The 22,470-nt window shown below is 51.6% G+C and overlaps 1 protein-coding gene across 4 annotated transcripts in view; it reads left to right on the top strand.

Annotated features, from left to right (window-relative positions):
* The window catches only part of Sh3pxd2a (SH3 and PX domains 2A), a 206,130-nt gene that overhangs the window by 50,074 nt on the left and 133,586 nt on the right, over positions 1-22,470 (top strand). For all 4 annotated transcript variants that reach the window (NM_001415946.1, NM_001107606.2, XM_006231514.5 and 1 more), the window contains 1 exon segment: positions 20,628-20,703. In NM_001415946.1, the coding sequence (NP_001402875.1) occupies positions 20,628-20,703 (76 nt within the window).

Raw genomic sequence — 22,470 nt, 5'->3', positions numbered from 1 at the left:
TATGTCAGGGAGGCCTTGGAATGCAGTTGCCGCCCCACACACCTCCCTCCTCCTCTGTCTCAGGCTCAAAGGCTTGGCCTAGAAAATTCAGTTTGTCTTCACTGAGCCCCCTGTGGCACCCCTCTTTGGAGGGAAGCTGGTGAAGAAGTGCGTAGGAAGTTGGTGCACTACTCCGGGCTGGAGGATGAAGGGGAGGAAACTCTTTGGTGGTCAGGTGAGTGTGTGTGTGTGTGTGTGTGTGTGTGTGAGAGAGAGAGAGAGAGAGAGAGAGAGAGAGAAGAGTTTGAGTGTGTGTGTTAAGAATGTATGTCTGTAAGTGTGTATGAGTGTGTGTGTGAGAGGGTTTGAGTGTGTGTGTTAAGAATGTATGTCTGTGAGTGTGTATGAGTGTGTGTGAGAGAGTGTGTTAAGAATGTATGTGAGTGTGTATGAATGTGTGTGTGTGTGTGTGTGTGTGTGTGATTAGTTCATAATTTTCCTGCTAGAGGTAATTTCATGTCTGTCCTGGTACCTCCTGAGGGTCTGAGGGAAAGAAGCAGGTTTAAGTGGAGCATCAGCCAGTGGAAGATCCAAGTAGGGTAGGATGAGTGTTGCCTTGTTGAGGATGCTGTGCGGTACCCATATGGGCCTGTGTGCTGGAGCAACCCGTCCAAGCAGGTGCTCCCTATTGGAGGCCCAGAGGTCATGACACCCTGTTCTTGCAAGCTCCAGACAGGGCAACAATTAGTTTCGCTTTTGACTCTGATGGAACTCTACCTTGGATAAGGGATAACAACCTGCGTTGTGGGCCTCTAGGGGGAGGGTTGGTCGGTCCTTTGGGGAGATATGAGCTGCATCACCCCCGTTCCTCAGCAACCAGCCGTCAGGGCCAAGCCTCAGCTGCTGTGCATGCCTGGGTCTGAGGGATTTGAGACTCACAGGAGTTGCTGAAGAACTGAGCTGCTTCTCCCACAGCTGGACTCAGGGAAAGGAATTCGGCTCCCCATGGACCTCCTACCGTTAGATGACATCTGCCTCTCAAAGGATTCCTGGTGCCAAATTCCTCTTGTCCTGAGTGGGGTGACAGAAGCTCAGCCAGTGTTAGGTTTACTTGGGTTTGGGCATTGGCCCCAACCTCTTACTGCTGATCGTTTCTGGGTCACTTAATCTCTAGAACTCTGCACAATCGCGTCTGCATTGGTGGTCTCTGCAGAGCCTGCCTCTGTGGCTGTGAAATATTTGAAGGGACAAAGCACAGGAGACCCTTCTTACTGACCATGGAGTGTCCAGAGAGCGTTACTGTCACAGGACTGTGGGTGTAGATTCTCTGGAGGAGAACACAGGAGCTCCAGGTGTCTGCAGACGCCTACTTAAGTGGACTTTGGGAACAGTTTCCTGCTACAGAAGGGTATTGGGCTTCTCCAGCACTGATGAGCGGGCATTCCTGGGTTGACTAGGGGACAGCTCTCCAGGCAGACAGGGCCTGGCGCTTTCTGCTAATTAGGGCGCCTTCATCTGTTGCCTGGCAGAAGAGAGTGATCAGTTCAGCCTCCCTGGAATGCTGCAGGACCGGGGAAGTGGCTCAGCACCGAGGTGGGGGAGGGTAGGCTAAATGGATGACATTCAGATTTACAAAATAAAATTGAAAAAAAAAGAAAGAAAACTCAAACAGGAAGCATGCGGCTGGTGTCTGGGCTGGTGTCTGGGCTGGTGGGGAGATGCTTGTAGAGGTGGCTCTGTGGGTGACAAGCTGGCCATTCTTCCCACTGTGTCTCCCAAAGGGCACCGCTGTGAAGGCCAGCCTGTCTCTCTCCCCAGTGAGACAGGCTTCTTTTGTCTTGGGTTTCCCAGTACCTCACTTCTCGACTTGGAGCCATAGGAGGAGGACTCCCTAGTGGAAGGGTGGAGAGAACCCTTGGGCATGTGCCCAGTGCGCCTTTCTCCATCAGGGCCCGTTCAACCAAGGCAGAGGGTCTGGGTAGAGGCCACAGATCTAAGGAACCTGTGCAGGAGGACTCAGAGCTCCAGATGCCATCTATGCATCATCGGGTTTTAGTGCATTCTGGGAAAGAACCAATGCCTTTGGAGCGCCCTTCTCTCGCTTCCAGGGGAGGAGAATGGCTGCTCACTGCCTTCTCTGGGCCGTGCTGTCTGGGCTCCTGTGAATGCAGCGGGGATAGTGACCTCTCCGACTTCTCCCTTTTGAGCCTAATGGGGTCACCTAGCCATTCCCCTGACTAACATCTTTCCTCCTTAGCTGCTTCTCTAGGGTCATGCTTGTGCTGTTGTGAATGTAAACAGAGCAAACAAGCCAGGAGTAGGCATTTGCCCAGTAAACAGAGTGACTCTTGCAGGGTCAGGCTGGACCCCAAATTCCCACAACTCCCCATCAGCCATCCGAGTCAGGTTTCTAGGGTTTACCTCTGCCGGTGAGTGGAAGCTTTCGCTAGGCCCAGCTGCTGTCATCACCTGGAGGGTGGGGAAGGGTGAGCGCCCCAGGGTATTTGTGGAGGACTAGCTAGGGTCAAATCATGGTGCCTGGATTAGGCCACAGGGGAGACAGCTGGGCTGTAGACTGGCCTGGAGGCGGATGACGTGTCCAAGTGGATGCTCCAGTAGGTAACCCTTATGTCACACTTGTGCATCTATGGACCCATGCTCCTAACCCAGCTGTTGATTAAACCTTTCCCCACATGCTCCCTTCTCCCAGGCCTTCCTCCCCACCCCCTTCCTCCTCTCCCTCCTCCTCTCATCCTCTTCTTCTTCCTCTTCTTCCCCTTCCTCCTCCTCTTTCCCTTCTTCCTCAGAAGAAGAATAGAATACGCCAGGCCTCAGTGGTCCTCTTGCCGAGAGCTAACACATGAAACATTTTGCTCTGTTGCTGAGAAGTGTCTGTGGATGGAATGTTAGATCGCCTTCCTCCTGCCCTGGGTAGAGAACAGGGCTGGGAGGTTCAGCAAGTGGGACCAGGGGAGGGGCTGAGGACCACAACCCTGAAAAGAGGCGGGGTTCAGAGTCTTGTAGGGAGCAGACGTACAGAAGCAGGCCTGCCTGGTGTGTATTGGGAGGTGTTCAGGGCCCCCGACTGCCGTGGCCACCTTCGTCTGGATCGCAGTCAGCCCTGCTGGCAGGTGCCCCGTGATCTCCCCCGTGCTCCCCCTTCCTTCTGCACCTCACTCTCGGTGGATCGAAACTCCTGCCACTGGCTCAACCAGAAGGCAGAGCAGCTACTGGAGGGGTGACCTCTAGCTAACCTGCAGGGTGGGCTGGAAGGCACCCAGATGGTCAGGGACATTTTCCCCTGTGGCGTTTCCTGGTTCCCTGGCAGGAAAGTCTCTGAGCTGGGCCCAGCTGGGAAGGTGGGCAGAGGCACAGCTCACTGCGTGGGCTGCTTCACAAGGCTTCCCCGGGCTACTCCACCCAACTTTTATTTCCTCTCCGGGATTTCTCTTTTCCCATCTGAGTTCAATTTTCCCCCTACTCCACCCCCACACTTCCAATGTGGACAGACTGCAAGAAGCCCTTGGCTGAAGGAGACTCCTGCGGGCCACAGGTCAGCCTTACTATGCAGAGAAGTCATCAGATGCAGGGTCAACACAGCTTTGAAGCCATCAGACTACCAGTTCATAGGAGCCCATGGCGTAGGACAAGAGATTCAAGGCCAGTTGGGAACCACATAGACTCTTGGCAGACACCAGAGGTCCAACACAGAGAAAGGTGACTCTTCCTCTCAGACCACCTTCAGACAAAGACACAGCTCTGACTACTCTGTGCCCATCTAGGCAGCCAGGACACCTCCTTCATCTCCTGGTCTCTTTACATCCGTCAGGCTTTCTGCCAACCACACTGTTCCTTCTCAGAGTGACAGAGGCCGTGTTATACCATGGCCCTGCGTATAACCATCCTGAGAGACCTACTGTCTTTTCAGAATAAACTCTAAACTCCTGCCTGCCCTGACCCTTTAATGGTCAGTTCATGTGCCCTTTTAACTGACCCTGTTTCCTTTACCGCCCCCAGCTCCTATGTATCACCTGTGCACTTGAACACGTGAGCACGCGCACGCACACACACACACACACACACACACACACACACACACACACACACACACACACACACAGAGCCATGGCCCAGACGTGGAGCCCACCACTACCTCAGAGCCTTCACCCCTGGCTTCGAGGTTCTCTTTCCTCCAACCACCTTCCCCAGACCTTTAACAGATCCCTGAACACACAGGCCTCAGGTCCTACAACTTGTCAGTGAAGCCTCCTTTGACACATCTGCCTACCTTGTCTTCAAATCGCTTGTCTCAGCCTGTGTCATCCTGTCAGTCATTTGTTCACTGACTTTCCCCCACAACATGGGAGCTTCAGGAGAAGAAATAGAAGAAATAGCTCAATAGCTCCCCGCCCCCCATTTGCTAGAACAGTGTCAGCTGGGAAATCCTTGTCAGTGAGTTATAGAGAGCCCTGCATGGGAGTGGGAGTGGTGCCGAGAGGGCCTGCACCCTCTTCCACTTTCAAAGGCAGGTGTGTTAGTTTCTACTCCTCGGGGCAGTTCTTTGTGTACAGGCTGCTACTGAGTCATTTGTTAAAGATCTGACGGAATCTTAGGTGCCTGCGTGTGTGCATGCATGCGTGTTGTGTGCGAAGAACATCACGGCTCCTAAAATTCTCAGAGCGTGGAACCACTCAGGGCCGTTCTTCAAATATAGGTTTGGGTATAGCCAGTGTGCAGGGCGATGTTGCATTCCACCAGGCTCTTAGCTGATGTCCATACTGCTGCTCTCAGGATCTCACCTTGAACAGCAAACGGGTCCCTAAAGGACCCATCCGAGCCCCCTTTCTCCGTTCTTTTTGTTTCTTTTTTCTGTTCTAGCGTGATCTTTGGGCAAGCTGATCGCTTGAGCAAGGTGATAAGGAGGGAACTGGATCTGAGGAATTAGGGCTCCGTGAGGGCAACACTATCTGGGCCCCTCGAGAGGCTGCCCAGGGAAGAGGTGGACTGCCTTGGAGAAGTTGGACACGTGAAATGTGGGTCACACGTCAGGAGTGTTGCTGCCTGGCTGAGGAGGGAGGAGGCAGCCGGCCCCTCCCTCCAGTTCAGCTTTGTGTCTCAGTGCACTTGCTACAGGCTTGTCAGACCAGGCGCTCCAGCTGTGGCAGGGGCTAGGGGAAGAATGGCTCGCCTAGTGCGGAGGGAGGCTCAGTACAGGCATTGTGCTGCCGGAGTTGTGTGGATTCGGAACATTTCCCGGAAGATTCTCTACATCTTGCAGTCTTCCCGCTTTCAGTTTGGTTTGGGGGACCTTGATTAAAACCCTTCCTTTTACTGGGATAATCCAACTGCTATCTAACTGAGGGTTCCCAGTGGCTTAACATAAGAAAACGTTCATTTTCTGTTCATGCCCCAGACCAAAATAAGTCAGCAGAGGGTTCAGCCACAGGCAGCCATGCAGGAGCTCGGCGCCTGCTGTCTGCTGACCTGTCTTCCTGCTGGAAGTTGCTAAGGAGAATGCGGGGGAATCATCCAGGGAGTTCTTCTACTGGTGGCGGAGGGGTATGGATCCCCTGTTCAAGCCTCATCCATCAGGACTCAGTCGCGTGACTGTACTGCCAGCACGGGAGGGTGGGAAGTGTGGGTTAGATGTGCCCAGTCGTGTTTGGCCGCTGTGGTGGACTTTGGGCCTTTCGCTTCTGAGACACAACAGTGTTGACAGGCGGATAAGTGTGTGAAGCGGTCATTGTGACGAGAGTGACCTTTAGGAAGCTTGCACGGCCGGCCGCTCTGCAGAAGCCACCTGCAGAGGGGGGAGCTGTAGGGCAGTGTGCTGGTGAGGACCCTGAACAGCCGTGCAGTGCAGGATGCATGTGAGGTGTCGGGGCACGCGACAACACAGGCCAGCGGTGCAGAGGCAGCGAACACGCTATGCTGGTACCACGTGGATGGCCGGGAGTCATCCAGCATTTACTCGGCGCCACGATCACTGGGATATTGGTGATGTTTGTGTGGTTGTGAAATTTGTAGTGGGAGAAAGGGGAGCATTGGGAAGGTGGCCCTCCTCAAGTTACAGTTCAGATAGTGACCCCGGCCAGAACTCAAATGGCCTGTGTGCCCTTTGCTGGACTCCCCTGAGGAAGGCCTGAACCTTACACTACACCCCCTGTGCTTTGGCTGACTAGAAAGGCCTGGTTGGGTCTAACCCACATTCACAGCTGCTTCCGGCCCCAGACATAGAGAATCGAGCCTCCGGATAGCTCAGGCTCTCGTTTCAAGGGGAGGCTGGTGAGAGCTGGGTTCTGCCCGGTTTACTCTTGTCCTTTCTTCAGCCTGTTCTTTGTCTTTCGCTTTAAAAACCCGGAAAGACCTCCACCGGTGCCTTTAATCCCAGCATCCAGGGAGGCAGCAGCAGGCAGATCTCTGTGAGTTCAAGGCCAACCTGGTCTACAGAGTGAGTTCTAGGACAGCCAGGACTACCTAGAGGGACTTTATCTCAACACACACACACACACACACACACACCACGCACCCCCACAAAAGAAAAAAAGTTGATTGGAGCAAACGGTAAGAGGAAGAAACCACTTGAGTACAGAAAGAAGAAAGTGGAGTGGTCTTGTCATTTAAACATGTCCTGCCTGACCTCTTCCCTCAGGGAGGGCACCAGAGAACAGACTAGAATCTCATTGCCTCAGATAGCAGTTTGGCTCCAGGGATTGGCCTTGGCCTCATCTCTGCTCTATGTCCCAAACTTTGGGCAGAATTTGACCCCATGGTGCCCAGGGCAGTTTGGGAACCGCAGACTTGGCCATATGGAAGGTTAGAATGAGAAGCTAGGGCTGAGGGAAAGGCTCCATGCTGGTCACCTCCCTTCTCCCATCCTCAGAGCCTCGTCCCTCTTTCTCGTTTTTTTTTTTTTTGGACAGGGGTGGGGGGTGGAGTAGGGAACATTCTGGAAGGTTCATGCGTGTGTGGGAGAGAGAATTGTTGGTTTGGGGGGAGTTTAGAAATCTCAGGAGGGGTCTCTGGCAAGGTTAAGGGACTTCAGACCCCTGGGAAGAAGCTGGGTGACCATAGCCAGGACCCAGCAGACTTTACCATTTCTGTGTGTGCTTATATTACCAGCCTTACCCTCTGGCCATCTGTTCCCTTCCCCCAGGATGTCTCTCTCCCGCCCCCCAGCCCGTGAAGGGGCCAGATGTGTCTTTCTCTAGAAGTCCACTCTCTGTCTCTCTGTCATTCATCCTCCGCTCAGTGTCCTCCAGGGACTCCCTGCTGCCTTGAGCAGGAAGTCCAATTTCCTCCTCTCTGATTCAGCCACGTCCCCATCACCCTGCTGGCCCAGCACACTCCTGCCCTCCTGAGGGTCAGGACCCTCTAGCACTGGACATCGAAGGAGGAAGAGCCAGGGAGTGCCAGCACGGGCTCCCTGCGGGCTTGGGAACAGGGAGGGAAGCCATGTCCTACTCAATGCCCATGGCCTGCTCCCTTCTCCCAGAGCCAGGCTAGAAGCCAGCTGAGCCCACACCTCTGCCTACCGGCCCCATGGCCACTGGCTTCCCCAGTGGGCTGCTTCCTTAACTTTATGCCTGCTCCTCCCCTCTTGGCCAAGGAGAACGGGAGTTGTGTGAGGATTAACATGCTGGGCTGAAGCTCAGAGCTTTAGGGTTGCTAAGGGCTGTCAAGTCATGGAGGATGGACCCAAAAGGCCCTTCAGCCACTGACAGTAAGAGATGGCCGGGTCCAGCAGGCTCCCAATTTACTGACCACTAAAAGGCTGCCTCAGAGATAGGACGGCACCAAGGAGTCAGGAGTCTTAAAACAGCCCAGTAAATCTGCAGTGTCTTACTTAATCCACATATCACCCTGCAGTGCTGTTGTTACTCAAAGATGATATCCTGGCTAGTTTTCCGTCAACTTGACAGAGACCAGGGTCCTCAGAGAGCACCTCTGTAAGGTCAGGCTGCAGGCAAGCCTGTAGGGCGATTTTTAGATCAGAGATTGAGGGGATAGGGAGGGCCCAGCCTATTGTGGGTGGTGCCATCCCTGGGATGGTGGTCCTGGTTCTCTGAGAAAGCAGGCTGAGCAAGCCATGAGGAGCAAGTCCATAAGTAACACCCCTCCATGGCCTCTGCATCAGCTCCTGCCTCCAGGTTCCTGCCCTGCACTGTGTTCCTGCCCAGTTAATATGGAACTGTGAGTGGAGCCAACCCTTTTCCTCCCCGAGTTGTTTTTGGTCTTGGTGTTTCATCATGGCAGTGGTAACGCTAACTAAGACAGGTGAGGAGACAGGGTACAGGCTAAGTGACCTTGCCACGGCCACGCAGGAAAGGAGCAGTCTGGAACTGTGAGCGCAGAGCTCAAGGGTCACGACTGACCAGCAAACCCCTGCAGCTCTAGGGAGAGAGAAGGGGTGGGAGCTGGGTTTAGGCAGCTCTTTCCGGAGCTTTTCTCTCATACTCGTGGATATGAACACAGTAACTAATTCACCGGCGAGGTTACTGATGCCCAGAGAGGGTTTCCCAGGTCAGCAAGTCCTTGACAGACTGGAGTTGGAGCCCTCCTCGAGACTCTTTCTCCTACGTGTGTTCAGAATGAGCCCATGGGAGTAGACTGGCATAGCCAGCCTGCTTGGGTCCTGTCTTGATTAGGGTCTTATTGCTGTGAACAGACACTATGACCGAGGCAAGTCTTATAAAGGACAACATTTAATTGGGGCTGGCATACAGGTTCAGGGGCTCAGTCCATTATCATCAAGGCAGGAGCATGGCAGCATCCAGTCAGGCATGGCGCAGGAGGAGCTGAGAGTTCTACATCTTCATCTGAAGGAAGCCAGGAGCAGACTGAGCTTCCTCAGGCAGCTAGGAGGAGGGTCTGGGACCTGATTTGTCCCAGGTGACCTTGAACTCAGAGATCTCCTTGCCTTAAGCTCCTGGGATTCATAGCCACTTTGCCTCAAGATCTCCATACCAAGATCCAGGTCAGAAACTTCTACCTCCCAGCCTCAAGACAGGAATCAAAGGTAAGCCTTCCAGTTCTGGATTGTAGTTCATTCCAGATATAGGTCAGGTTGACAACCAGGAATAGCTACTACAGAGAGCTTCTAGGCCCCAGGGTGAAGGCTCACAGTGTAGAAATAACCGGGGATAGTACTGTGAGCCTACCATGATTTCCTTCCTCCCAGTGCCTCCCTCAGCAGGTGGGTGTGTGCGTGGGGGGGGCATTGGCCTAGCCTCCACCACATTAAGTGCAACACATGTCCTGGCCAGCCCTCCACGCTGGCTGAACTGCTGGGGTGAGCTGAGGCCTCCACTCTGAGTCTGGCCCACGCACACCAGCTGGGCAGCTCCCTGGGGCCCTGGATACTCACAGCTAAGTAGGGCCTGGCCGACACAACTCCCACCATCTGCTACCCAGTCTTCCCACTGACTCCCAGACCTCAGAGTAGAGACTACTGGTCAGACTGCACTGCTGTTCCTGCCTAACAGACACGGAAATTGATCTGCGTTATGTCTGCCTGCCCCGGTGGCTGTGTTTACCAATCACCCTTCCCCACCACTGTGAGTCCAGCCAGGCTTGTGGGAGGAGGAGGGCAAAAGGTTCCCTTTAGTGGCTATACATTGTCTTAAGGTGTGTGTGTGTGTGTGTGTGTGTGTGTGTGTGTGTGTGTGTGTGTGTGTGTGTGTACGTGTGTGCGGTGGGGGGCGGGGCAGGGGTGAAGAGTGATGTGGCACCCATTCTGTACGCTGTCATCTAAACTGCAGGACCTCAGGGTGTGACCATGTCTGGACCTAGAGTCCAAGTAGGTGTGATTCATTAAGAGGAAGTCTGCTCTGGAATAGGCCAGGTTCTGTGCAGCAAGACTGACAGCCTACTAAAGGGACACTGGGTCACAGGCAGGGGCATGTGAAGACGAAGTTCTTCGTCAGCCATGGGGTGTCTTGTGTGGCCTGAGTCACCAGAAACTGTTGAGAGTGGGAAGCAGAGTCTCCCTCGTAGCCCTGACAAGGCCAAGTCATGATGGCAAAATAATAATCAGAAAACAAATGGCCTGGGGCTGGGAGGGAGGGGTGGGGTAACTCAGTTAGTGGAGTGGTTACTTAGCATGAACTTAATCTCCAGCACAACGTAAACTGTCCGAGGTCGCCCCTACATGAACTGAGAGAGGTGGAGGCAGGGAGAGCAGAGGGTCATAGCATCCTTGATTATATCACATGTTTTAGACAAAGCCCAGCCTGGGCTATTCGAGACTCTGTCTCAACACAACACCACATTGGGGGGGGTGCTATATGTCAAGAAGCAAGGGTGGCCCCTAGAAGCTGACAAGGCATGGGGAAGTTGCTCTCCCGGAGCCTCAGGAGGAGACAGCTCCGTTCAGCTCCACCTGACTGGATGGAGAGAGCTGTTCAGTGGGCACTGCTGCTCCAACAGGCTCTGAAGTAATTCTCCTACTGCCCTGCACCCCAACAGCCCCCGACAGTGTGTAGCAATCCCCTCCAGCTGGCTTCTGGCTATGACCTCATCGCATCTCTTCACATTTCTGGGGCTGTGCGTGTCAGCATGCCCACTGTGGAGGTGCACACGGAGATCTAGCTACCCTTACCAAGCACGGGTGCCAACGGTGCACTCATTCCCACGTCCCTGGAATAATGACCAAGAGCCTCCACCCTGGATCCCACCACTTTGCCTAGCACATGGTGGCATTTTGTGGCATTCATGGACAAGGCTGCTCCGTCCACTCTGACTGCTTCCTGTACCAGTGTTGAGCCTCACAGGAGCAAACTTTTCCATCTGTTCCTCCCTCTGCGCTGCTGTCTTTCTGTTTTCCCCAGCTGTGACCGCTCAGGGCCCAGCTCCATGGTCCTTTCTGACAAGTCTGCTTTGCCCACTCAGCGGGTGAGCTTGTCCCTTCCCCAACTCTTACTGTACATAAGCAGTGTGACTCTCCCCTAACACTGCTAGCCCCTGTGTGGGCATCCTGGCTCACTTAGCCTGGGCTGTGATTCACACTCTGTAGCCTGCAAGTGCAGCGTGTAGATGGCTGTGGTAAAGAGAAGGGATTTGGAGCAGCGGCAGAAGCCTGCTTTCCAGAACACATTCAAGGAAGACTTCTTGTTGCAAACTTTAGAAGTGAGAATGGGCCCCTCTTGGCTCTGGGGAATGCTCTAGTACCTGGCATTTTGTCTTGAGCATGTTATGGACGTATGACCCAACGACCAAGTCATCCTTGCCAGGGAGGAAGGATCCCCTCTGCTTCCTTCCTCTTTCCCTGGCTTCCTTAATGTTTGCGTGCTAGGCCAGCGACATGAAGTGCTGTAGTAATGTTGACAGGAGAGCTTAGGTCCACCCCACTCACCTTACCACCCTTAACCTTACCATTGGGAACTCTGGGTAACAACCTCACTTGAGGCTGCCCCTTTCTGCCCTACAACACCACCCTCTTCTCCAGTCCTTTGTGAGTGGCAGTGCCTCGCCCATTGCTTGAACTGTAGAGGGTCGGTCACTTGGTTAGCCATTGTGTTTTTAGGGCCCAGGTTACCCTTGTCTGCTCTCCTTTGTGTATATCTCACAAAGAAGCAGGTGTGGGGGTGTTTGTGAATACACCTCAGGGAGAGGCAGTGTTAGCAGAAGTTCCCTCCACTCTGCTCTGCTTGGTTCTTCTGTCCTATGTCCTTACCCTGCCTGGCTCTCATTCTAGTCAGTGTTGAGACCTTACCTCCTCCTCCTTCCCCACCTTTCCCTCCCCCTCCTTCCTCCTCATCCTTCTCTCCACCCTTCTTCCCCATCCTTCCCTACCCCTTTCTCCCCTATCCTCCGCTGTCTCCCTCTTCCTCTCCTCATTGTTACCGTGTTGTGGTACAATATACTAAGCGCAAGACTTACCCTTGAACCTCTGAGAACTGCATAGTTCAGGGATGTTAAGTGTGTCCCCTTGTTGGACATCCATCGTATCGGTTGCCTTCTGTTGCGGTAAATATATTAAAAAATGAATCTATACCATCCTGAGCTAGAGCTGCCACAGGGGGCGGAGGAGCATGGCATCTGCGGGGTAGTTTCATCTCAACCAACAAACCGTCTCACCCGCTGAACTCCCAGTCTCCATCTCACGGTACGCCCGCCGTCTACTATCTGAGCCTGGCAGCAGCCGCCCTCTTGTAACTCATCCTGTACGCAAGGCCGGTGGCCACCAGGCCAGTTCCATACAGAGCTCGCCTATCTTGCGGCTCTCTTACTGTGGGCTCTGCTCACATTCCCAGCATGCGCCCCCCATGATTATAGTCACAGCTCTCAGTAACCTGTTATAATCAAAACTCATAACCTTGTAATCCAGCAATCAGACTTATATCAGTAAACTCAAACTCCACAAAATGTCCACACAATGAACTCACAACCAATCGATAATGATATAAACTGCCCACCTAGATAAGACAAATTGTCCTATAGAAATCCATCCCTCATGAAATATTCGTAACTGCCTGCGGCCATTGAAGGCCACACGGATCTGGGTCGTCCTCCTCTGCCTCCATCTTGGTTCCTCTCTTCTTTCTCCTCTCTCCCGACTTACCAAATCTCCGTTCCCGCCTTACTTTCTCACTGCCCAATCACAGGCCTTGCCTTTTCTTGTCCCCGTCTTCACCTGCATAAAGACCACAGTCTGCAGTCTTCTCCTCAAAGGTTTCATGACTTATCCCATCCAGGGGTTAAGTTGCTTTTCAGTGAGAACCCAGAAAAAGGCCCAAAGGTGTGCGTCTCCTTCCCTGGTCGTGAAGGTCAGCAGATTCATTTCTTCTTTCCCAGACTTTAGAGAAGCCAGAACTGGAGACTGAACCCAGGGCCTCGCACGCAATAGGCATGTTCTTCCTTTCCACACTTTGTTTTAAGACTGGAGCTCACTAAGTTGCCCAGCCTGGCCTTGAACCCCTGCAGTAGAGTTTAATGCCTCTCACAAAAAAACTCTCTCTCTCTCTCTCTCTCTCTCTCTCTCTCTCTCTCTCTCTCTCTCTCTCCAAATAACAAGTGTAAATGAGAACTAAAATCATCATTGACAAGACATGCTGCCCAATAAAAGAATGACGTCTCAATTGTTAAGATAACCGCCGTGAGGGATGTGGTGGCACATCTTGAGTCCCAGCGCTTGGAGGGAAGAGGCAAGTGGATCTCTTGAGTTAAGGCTAGCCTGGTCTACAGAGTGAGTCCAAAGCCAGCCTGGGCCCCAAATAGTAATACCTTGTCTTACCCCTGCCCCCGAGAGTTATTTCCGGGAGATTGGTGTGCGACCTCTATGCATTCCGCCTCCCCCACCTTAGGAGCTTTTATTTATGACAGTGGTTCTCAACCTGTGAGGCTTGACCCCTCAGGTCACAGGGGTTACCCCAAGACCTATCAGAAAACACATTTACATTACGATCCATAACAGTAGCAAAAATAACAGTTATGAAGTAGCAATGAGAATATTTTTATAGTTTGGGGTCAGCACATGAGGAACTGTGTTAAAGGGGCGCAGCATTAGGAAGGCTGAGAACCACTGTTTTATAGAGATTAATCAACCTCAATTTCTTTTTAATTGCAAAGAATCTAAAATGGCTAATTTTGAGGAAGAGAGACTTATTTTAAGCCTTATCAAAATTCTGTAGAAATCAAGAGAGGATATCGGGTCACGGAAAAGCACGAAGTCCTGAAATAGACTTGAGTTAATTGATTTTTGACAAGGACTTGGGGCTAATTTAGAAGGCAAAAGAGCCTTCTCAGCAAGCTGCTCTGAGGTAATGGGATAACGAACCCTGAAATGTGCGTTGACATCGGATGTCAGATCTAATTGGAGCAGAGAGTTCTGCTGGACTCCCTTGTCTCCCCAATAAGAGGATTTGTGCATAATTACCTTAGAGGCACCCAGTCGTCCCCCGCCCTCTACTGTTTATGTCGCATCAGTGGGTCAACAAGGATGCCTCACTGTTCAGGGGCAAAGAGCATTCCTCTTCAGGACTTAAATAGACAAGAGCTAAGCACAGGGCTGACTCGGCTAGTTGTTAGAGAATCCCTGAGTTTGATCCCAGTCCAGGAGTGGTTGTGCTTGCTTGCAATCCCAGCAGGGGGAGACCGGGAGGTGGGAAGTTCAAGGTGAGCCTCAAGTACGTAGTGGGTTCCAGGTTTGATTGACCTCCTTGAACCCTGTCCGTCTCCAAGAGGGCTGGGGTGGGCAGATATAAATCACAAAAGGCAGTGTCATTAGTCAGCCAGGATAAACAAATAGGAAGTACTATGGGGATTCAAAGAAAGGAGGTGGTGACCTTTGCCAGGGCTGTCCTAGAGGCTCTTAGGGCAGGTCTGTCTAGAAGCCCAGCAGAGACTGGGGTAAGTACACGGTAAGGAAATGTAAGCTGCACTTACCATTGTCTAATTTAATTTGGTTTGGGTTTTTTTTTTTGAGATAGTGCCTTGGTATATGGCTGAGGCTGGCCTTGAGGTTTACCGCCTCGGGCTTTTAAAGTGCTGGGAGCCTCTAGCTTGTGCCTTCTGTGATGCCCACAGAGACCCCAGCATCTAACACTGGAGCTGCCAAGTCCACAGTGTGCTACACAGACAGACAGACGGACCCTTGAGGCTTCCGTGCTCTTCTTTGTAATGGAATCTGTGGGTCCCGGAGCTCTGTAAGCTTCCCATGCTTTCCATTCCCTAGGTAGAAAAGGGTCCAATGCTAAAGGATTAAGGTTGAAACCCTGGAGTTAAACGATAAAGTCACTGGGAACCCCTCCCTCCCAGCAGGCCAGCAGTTGGGCCTCTTAGGTTACCAATGTGCCCCAGTTGGGTGGGACCTACCTCCTTTCTCCCCACTGTTTATTGCTGCAGAGCCCTGCCCAAGGGGGAGGTGTCCAATCAGCTTTCTGGCTGAGCCAGCTCCTGGAACCAAGCTGTCCTATGTCTCTCCCACGACCCACCCCTTAGATAAACTGCAGTGGCTGAAGAGGTTGTGGTGTGGTTGCAAAGGCCGTGTTAGCCTGGAGCCTCTCTCTCCAAGAACAACCCTGGCAGTGAGATGTGCTTTTCTTCCGGCCTGACTCAGGGCCTTTTGGGAGATGGAGAATCTACTTGCCTGAAAAGGTGGTCACAGCAGAACTCCATGCTGGATGAAACCCTTCTCCTCGACCGGGCTCCCGGGCTTCCTCCTCATGAAAGCCTGGCCAGGTCTGTCAGGGAGATAGCCTCTCAGGAGGCTCTTCTCCGTGGAATCCAGCCTCACACATCAGACACTGCAGCTTGGCTATTCAGCACGGATGGACCCACTACCCACCATCAGGCCAGCTTAGGCCTAGATCTTTAACTGTGCTGCCCTGCGAGACCACACACTGTGGGCGTCGCATGCTGCTGGCTTAGCTCCATTGGGCTGCCTTTGTTTGGTTTGCCCTGGACTTAGGGCCAGGGCTTTTGACTTCTTTGAAAGACGGGGCAGAGAAAACACCCCTGGCTGGTTATCTGGGCTTTGTGTTCATGGCACATGGGCTGTGTGACTAAGTGACTGGGAGGGCCCACTCCAAGGCTCTGATAATTTAACTGAGGTGGATTAGGTGACAGGTGCCTGGGCTGTATGCCTGAGGGCTGCCTACCAGTGTGGAGCCAGCCCGCTGAGGCTCACAGCTTTGGGGAAGACTTGTGGTGCAGAACTCAGCAGACGTCTCATCTTGGAGTGGTGCTGGAATAAGCTGGAGGTATACCAAAAGGAGGAACGCTTCCTATACAGGAATAGAGAGCCAGTGGGTCCCTGCAAGAGACCCTCACCCCACCCCACCCCAGAAGCCATCTGGAGGAAAACTCAAGTCTGCCCCGACACTCGCCCTGTAATCAGATGATCCCATACCCCTAGGAGGCACATAAACCCACTATGGAAATTTAGAGTGCGCTTCAGCAACAGGGATGCGACTCTCATTGTCAAGACTGAGTCCTCTTCAGTCAGAAGCCTTCTCAGCAGCCATGGAGTTCTTTACCTGAAGCCTCCTTCCCAGCTCCAGTTTATACTTTTGAGAATCCCATGCCCAGGACCAGTGCCATTCAACAGAAGTACAGTGTGAGACACATATCGGATTAAAAACAGCAGTTTCTAGTAGCCAGTGAAGTTAATTATTAAACTAGTTTTATTTGGGGACTGGAAAGATGGCTCAGTGGTTAGGAGTTCTCGCTGTTCTTGCAGAGGGCCTGAGCTTGTGATATAGTCCTGCAAGCATCTGCAACTCTAGGTCCAGGAGTTCGAAGGCCTCTGACCTCCACTCACACTTACATTCATGTACACACAACACACACACCACACACACACACACACACACACACACCACACACACACCACACACACACACCACACATACACCACACACACCACACACACATACCACACATACACCACACACACCACACACACACACATACCACACACACATCACACACCACACACACCACACACCACACACACCCACACCCACACACCACACACCCCTGCCACACACATACCACAGACACACACACAAACACACACACCATACAAATACACACACACCACACACACACCACACACTTAAAGAAATAAAATAAATAAAATACAGCAGAAGTGAATATTTTATTTATAAATTATTCCTGACATACAATCAATACCGATTTTAAAAAATTCTATGTATTTGCTTGTTTCACCTCAGTGTGTGTCTGTATAGCACATGCGTGCATGCCTGACGAAGCCACAAGAAGGTGTTGGATATCCCCTGGAACTAGAGTTACACATGGCTGTGAGCTGTATGGAGAATCAAACCCAGGGCCTCTGGAGGAGCATCCAGGGCTTTTAACTGCAGAGCCATCTCTCCAGCTCCAGTATAAAATTCTTAATTTTATAAACTTCTCTTCCCTCCTCTCTCCTCCGCTCCTCTTCTCCTTCCTCCCCTCCCCTCCCATTCCTCCCTCTCTTCTATACCTTTGTCCACATATGTTTTGCACATGCTTTACACGTACAGCCCATCTCCACCTGTGCTGGCTGCATTGCGAGTGAGCAGTGTCATGCGTGGGCAGAGCTCCCTGTGGTAATGCAGCCACACAGCTTTGTGACAGACAGACAGCTTTGTGACAGACAGTCTGCACATTGGCAGCTTTCACAGCACAGAGAAGGGGCCCCCCAGGTGCTCTGAACCAGAACTGCGCTCTCCTCACTCACCGTTGCCTCATCGGCACGGTGAAGGCTGTGAAACCCCAGTGTGAGAGCGCCTTGTGGACATCTGACTTCAGCCTAGCGTGTAGAGGGCCTGTCAGCCAGAAGGCACTGTGTTTTAGGAGGAAAGGAATGAAGGCATGAGTATTCTGTGTCCCTCCCTGCCCACTCCTCCTAGCACCACGTTCCCTGTGCGCAGTTAGTGAGTCGGAATCTGAGGTCCAAAAGAAAAGGTTGGAGTCTGTGAGTGGTACTTTAAGGTTGCTCCATGAAGAGAAACTAGAACTTAACAAAAAATGGGACACAGACGAGAAAGGCAGTCAGAAGGAAAAGAAAGCCAGGCATGGCGGTGCACACTTGTAATCACAGCACATGGGGGGCCGAGACAGGAGCCCCAAGAATCTCAGACCAGTCTTGCTGTATGATAAGACTTCCTCAAGTTCCTCAATGGCACAGACAGTTAGATGAGATCCCACAACATGTTGTGGCCCAGGCACACCCTGGTTCCAGAGAGCATCAATTCAGAGGAGCATGTCACTTATACCCGGGTGTCTGGTTGGGCCTTCCTTTGTCCTCAGATATCTCAATGCTGCCCACCTCTGACACCTTATGGAGCTATTACCTGGAGGCCCAGACCCGGTCTATGTATGGTATTATCTATACTCAATATTTTGGGGAAAAAATCACTTATAGATATGCAGAGGGTAAGATTGAAAAGAATATGTTGTTATTAAGGAAGCACTGTGAGACATGTGGTACAAAGATGCTTGTTGCAATACAGTGAGAGGTGAGAGCCTACAGCAATAGGGTGATGGGTGAAGGAGCTGTAGGCCAGTCGGACACTGGAGCTCTCTGTCGTAATTTTAAAAGGCAGGATGGTCAGGCATGGTGCCACATACTATATACAGGAAATTGTAGCACTCAGTTATGTGGATAGCCTGAGCTACATAGTAAGACCATGTCTTTAAAAAAAAGCCAGGATGTTGGAGGCTGGAGAGATGGCTCAGTGGTTAAGAGCACAGACTGCTCTTCCAGAGGTCCTGAGTTCAATTCTCAGCAACCGCATGGTGGCTCACAGCCATCTGTAATGGGATCTGATGCCCTCTTCTGGTGTGTCTGAAGACAGCTACAGCACACTTATATACACAAATAAATCTTTTTTAAAAAGCAAAACAAAACCGGAGTGTTGATATTGACCTAAGAACTGGGCATGTAGCCCAATGGTAAAGCACTTGCTTAGCGTGGACAAAAATGCTTATATGGAAGTATTTATCTGTACAAAAAAAAATGTTCAACATGTGGCATAAGAGAATCGATGAAGTCATCTTACACACACAGAAGAGTACTTAGAGCAGATACGTGCTGCCCCCAACATTAGTGTTGCATTTTGGAGGAACTAAATTAAGTAACTCTTTCTCCTTTAAATTTTTTTTAAAAATAATTTTGGCTTCTTCATTTGTGTTGGCCTTGAACTCTCGACCCTCGTGTCTCGGCCTCCTCAGTGCTGAGATTGCAAGCGTGCCCCGCCGAGTCGAGCTCCCTTCACCACAGACCGCACACACAGCTACTTTTGTAATTTCTGGTTTCTCCGCACTAGGCAAGAATGATTCCGGTAGTACAGAATTGAAATGTACAAAAATAAAAAAAAAAAATGGGTAAAGAAATCAAGGGTTCTAGCCTGCGGTATCCATTTCTAAATGTATCCAGAACTCCCCAAGTACAGGTTTATAATGCTGTACCCCGACAGTTGTAGTTAAAGGTAACAAGAAGGAATTATTAAATGTTCCAGAGTTGAAGTTAGAACGTTAAAACTCCTGAGTCAGCTTTGGCTAAATACCTATTTAGGGAAGTGAAAGTTGACTATGGTGCAATTTTGTTTGGAATGGAATCCACCTAAACTCTTCCTATGTGGGTTCTAAATGCTCCATGGAGATTAAGTCATGATTATGAGAGGCAGTCTTAGAGCCATGTGTTGAAAGTGGATAGAGGAATGGACACACACACATGCAAGCATGCTCGTGCACGTGCACACACGCACACGCACGTACACACTCACACACACGTACACACGCACGCACACACAGTCCGGCACAGGACCTTTTCTACACCTTGGCCTCAGCCATTTCTACCCTGTCTCTCATTTATTACACTCTAGCTGAGCCCTCTTCCCAAGGACGAGCGGCCAGTTCCCTCCTCTCTATAAACCTTTCGGTGTTCGGGATGCACCTGAGTCATCACAGCCTCCCATCTCCATGGTGCAGACCATCCTGCCTGTCACATCTTATTGCCTGTCCCTCTGCCCTGTCTCACCCCATGCCAGCCACAGTGGCCTTTACCTTGCACTTCTGGTTCCCTGTCTGGAACATGTCTTACCCATAGTGCTCTGCTTCCTCACCTCCTGGATTTGTTTTTTTTTTTTTTTTTTTTTTTTTGCCTTTAAATTGGTAACATCATCCTTAGCATCCCAAACAAAAGATCCGCATCTTACTTAAATATTTCAACTGTGTTCCTTCTTTATAACACTTACCTTCCCTGACAAACGACCAATGTGTTTATTGTTTGTCTTCCCGCACCAGAACGTACACACCCCGAGGGCAAAGTCTGCTTTCTCTAATGCCCAGTGCCCCTAGTCCAGGATGAGTATCTGCAGCCTGGGGAGGAACGAATGGATGTTGGGAACCTGTGACAGATCCTCATCCGATGAGGAGGAGCCTGAGGAAGGCTCCTTGCCTTGCTCCAGGTCACAGCTGGGATACCCAGCTGACATCCTGGCTGCAGCCCTTTAGCATCAACTGCACACAGGGGAGGGACCCCGCCCGGCCTTGTCTGTCCTGCTTCCCCATGTTCTTCCAGTTCATACAGAACTTCAGCCCAGAATAGCAAAGGAAGAAACAGCTGTTCCCGCAGGGTCCTGGAATCCATTCCAGAGGCTTGCCCCCGGAAAAACAGTAGTGAGCTCAGGGTGGGAAGAAAGAAGCAGAGAAAAGGGGGTCACAAGCCATGAGGGCCGTGCAGTAGATTAGGTTCTGTGCTTAAAATAACATCTGCTCCTGGGTTTTCAGAGCAGTTCTGGAAGGTGGGTGGTCTGTCTGAAGTATCAGGTGGGCTTTCCTCCGTTCCTGGCACGGGGAGGTTTAGGACACGCAGGTGGCTGAAGTATTCACCCAACAGACAGATGGAGCCGGAAGGATCTAGGCCCGAAGGAGCATCTGGAAACCCCAGTCTGGCCTACAGGCTTGTTGGTCCCCAGCCCAGCCTCAATCCTGTGTCTCCAGGCTCCTCCCCATTGCTGAAATGGTTCAGACATCCCCTTTGATGCGTGGAGAGCTCTGGCCTTCTCCCTCTCAAGCTCCATGTGGTTTGTTAATGGGCTGTGAAATGAGGGATTTTATCATCCTTGTGAGCATACTGGTGGGATGCTGACGCTGGTCCGTGTTCTCAAGTCTGTCTGTCTGTCTGTCTGTCTCCCCAGATGCAGCTTCTGGATAAGTTCCCTATCGAAGGTGGCCAGAAGGATCCCAAGCAGAGGATTATCCCCTTCCTTCCGGGTAAGCTCCACCCCGGGGCCCTGTGGAGGGATGGGGGTGACGGGGAGAAACCTCCCCCACCAAGCCCAGAGGAGGCTGCCTTTGGCTTGTGTTAACTACTCCCACAAAGGATTTGCAAGCCTCAGTTTCGAAGGCCACTGCCCTCCATCTGGCTTCCCTGGCCACTGCACAATCATCTTTGTCAGCCCTTGGTTTACAGTTTCTGAGGCTCTTGGACTTGTTATCCTCACAAAAGGCGCTGTCTGAGAGCATAGGCTGTGTGTATCATCCCAGTACTCAGAAGGCAGGCAGAGGCAGGAGGATGAAGAGTTGGCAGCCACCCTGAGCCACATAGCCATTCCCCGGCAAAACAAAACACGTCTCTAAAGCTGAGCCCAATTGGGTCAGTGAGAAGACGTTGGTGAGGATACTTCACACCGAGCCTGATGCTCTGAACTCGATTCCCAGGGTTTGCATGGTAGGAGAGGACCAGCATCTCCAAGTTGTCCTCTGACCTCCACATGACCTCACTCCCGCGCCCACGCACATACAGTGAAATAGCAGTTTAAGGTCTTCCTCAGGAACGTAGTGAGTTCCAGACCGGGCTACCGGAGACTCCTTCTCCAATGGTTAACAGCACTGGGTGCTCTTCCAGAGAGCTGACGCTCAATTCTCAGCACCCACAGGGCAGCTCACAATCATCTGTTTTAGATGCCCACTCCCCCCCAGGGCATCCAAACCCTCTTCCAGCATCCTTTGGCTTGAAGCAGGCATGCGGTACCAGATGTCCATGTAAACAGTCCACTCACGCACCTAAAAAGTTATTTCTCAGACAGGGTTTCTCTGTGGAGCCCCGGCTGTTCCTGGAACTTGCTCTGTAGACCCGGCTGGCCTCAAACTCAGAGATCCACCTACCTCTGCCTCCCAAGGGCTGGGATTGAAGGTGTGCATTACTACTGTGTGTGTGTGTGTGTGTGTGTGTGTGTGTGTGTAATTTTAAATATGGTTATATTAAATACTATATATATATGTGTAAATGTATATATAATTTTTTAAGTTAAAAAGTATCATAAACTAACCAACCAACCCAGAATCAGGGAGAGACTTAAGTTCAAGTAGGAAAGGATTGCTACCCTCCTTAAATTGACTACACTCCCTGATTCTTGATCTCCCATAGGCCTTGTGCTACGGTGGCATACAGTGGTCTTCCTACTAGGTTAATGCTGGCCCTGGACCCTCACAGGCCGGCCTTCTGGATTAGTTGCCAGTTAGACATTAGTGGCCTGTGGTCAGTACCTACTGTTAACTGAAAACAGGTACCTCATATGGAGAGCAGCTCCCCAACCTTATCGTCAGAAAAGGCTACATATCCTCAGCACCTCGAGCTAGACTTGTAGAGAGGGAAGTGGCTCCCAGGATGAGTACTTAGAGCCTACAGTTTGGGCAAGACAAGAACTAGCCATCGAGATCAGGTGTCTCCCTCCTGCTTCCTCCTGTTGGACTCTGAGTTACAAGACTAGACAGCGACTTTGCACTGAATCCAGGGCATTTGGGGTGTCCAGCATCTGGGTCTGCAACCACCTTAGATTCTTCCAACAGTCTGGATGCTGTAGCCACCTAGGGCATGGCTGTCCAGTGGAGACGTTATAAGAGAAAAGTGTCCCAGAGGAACGTGAGCTCATCAGTATCACATGGATACTGGACTTGACCTTGAGACCCGGAACTGCCTGTTTGCTCAAGAAGAATGGGGGTCAGGGGGCTTCTTCTACTCTGTCTGTGGAAATGCAA

The sequence above is a fragment of the Rattus norvegicus genome, chromosome 1, assembly GCF_036323735.1.
Source record: "Rattus norvegicus strain BN/NHsdMcwi chromosome 1, GRCr8, whole genome shotgun sequence".
Lineage (NCBI taxonomy): Eukaryota > Metazoa > Chordata > Mammalia > Rodentia > Muridae > Rattus > Rattus norvegicus.
The sequence above is the reverse complement of the archived record's forward strand: the minus strand, read 5'-3'. Positions and strand labels throughout refer to the sequence as shown.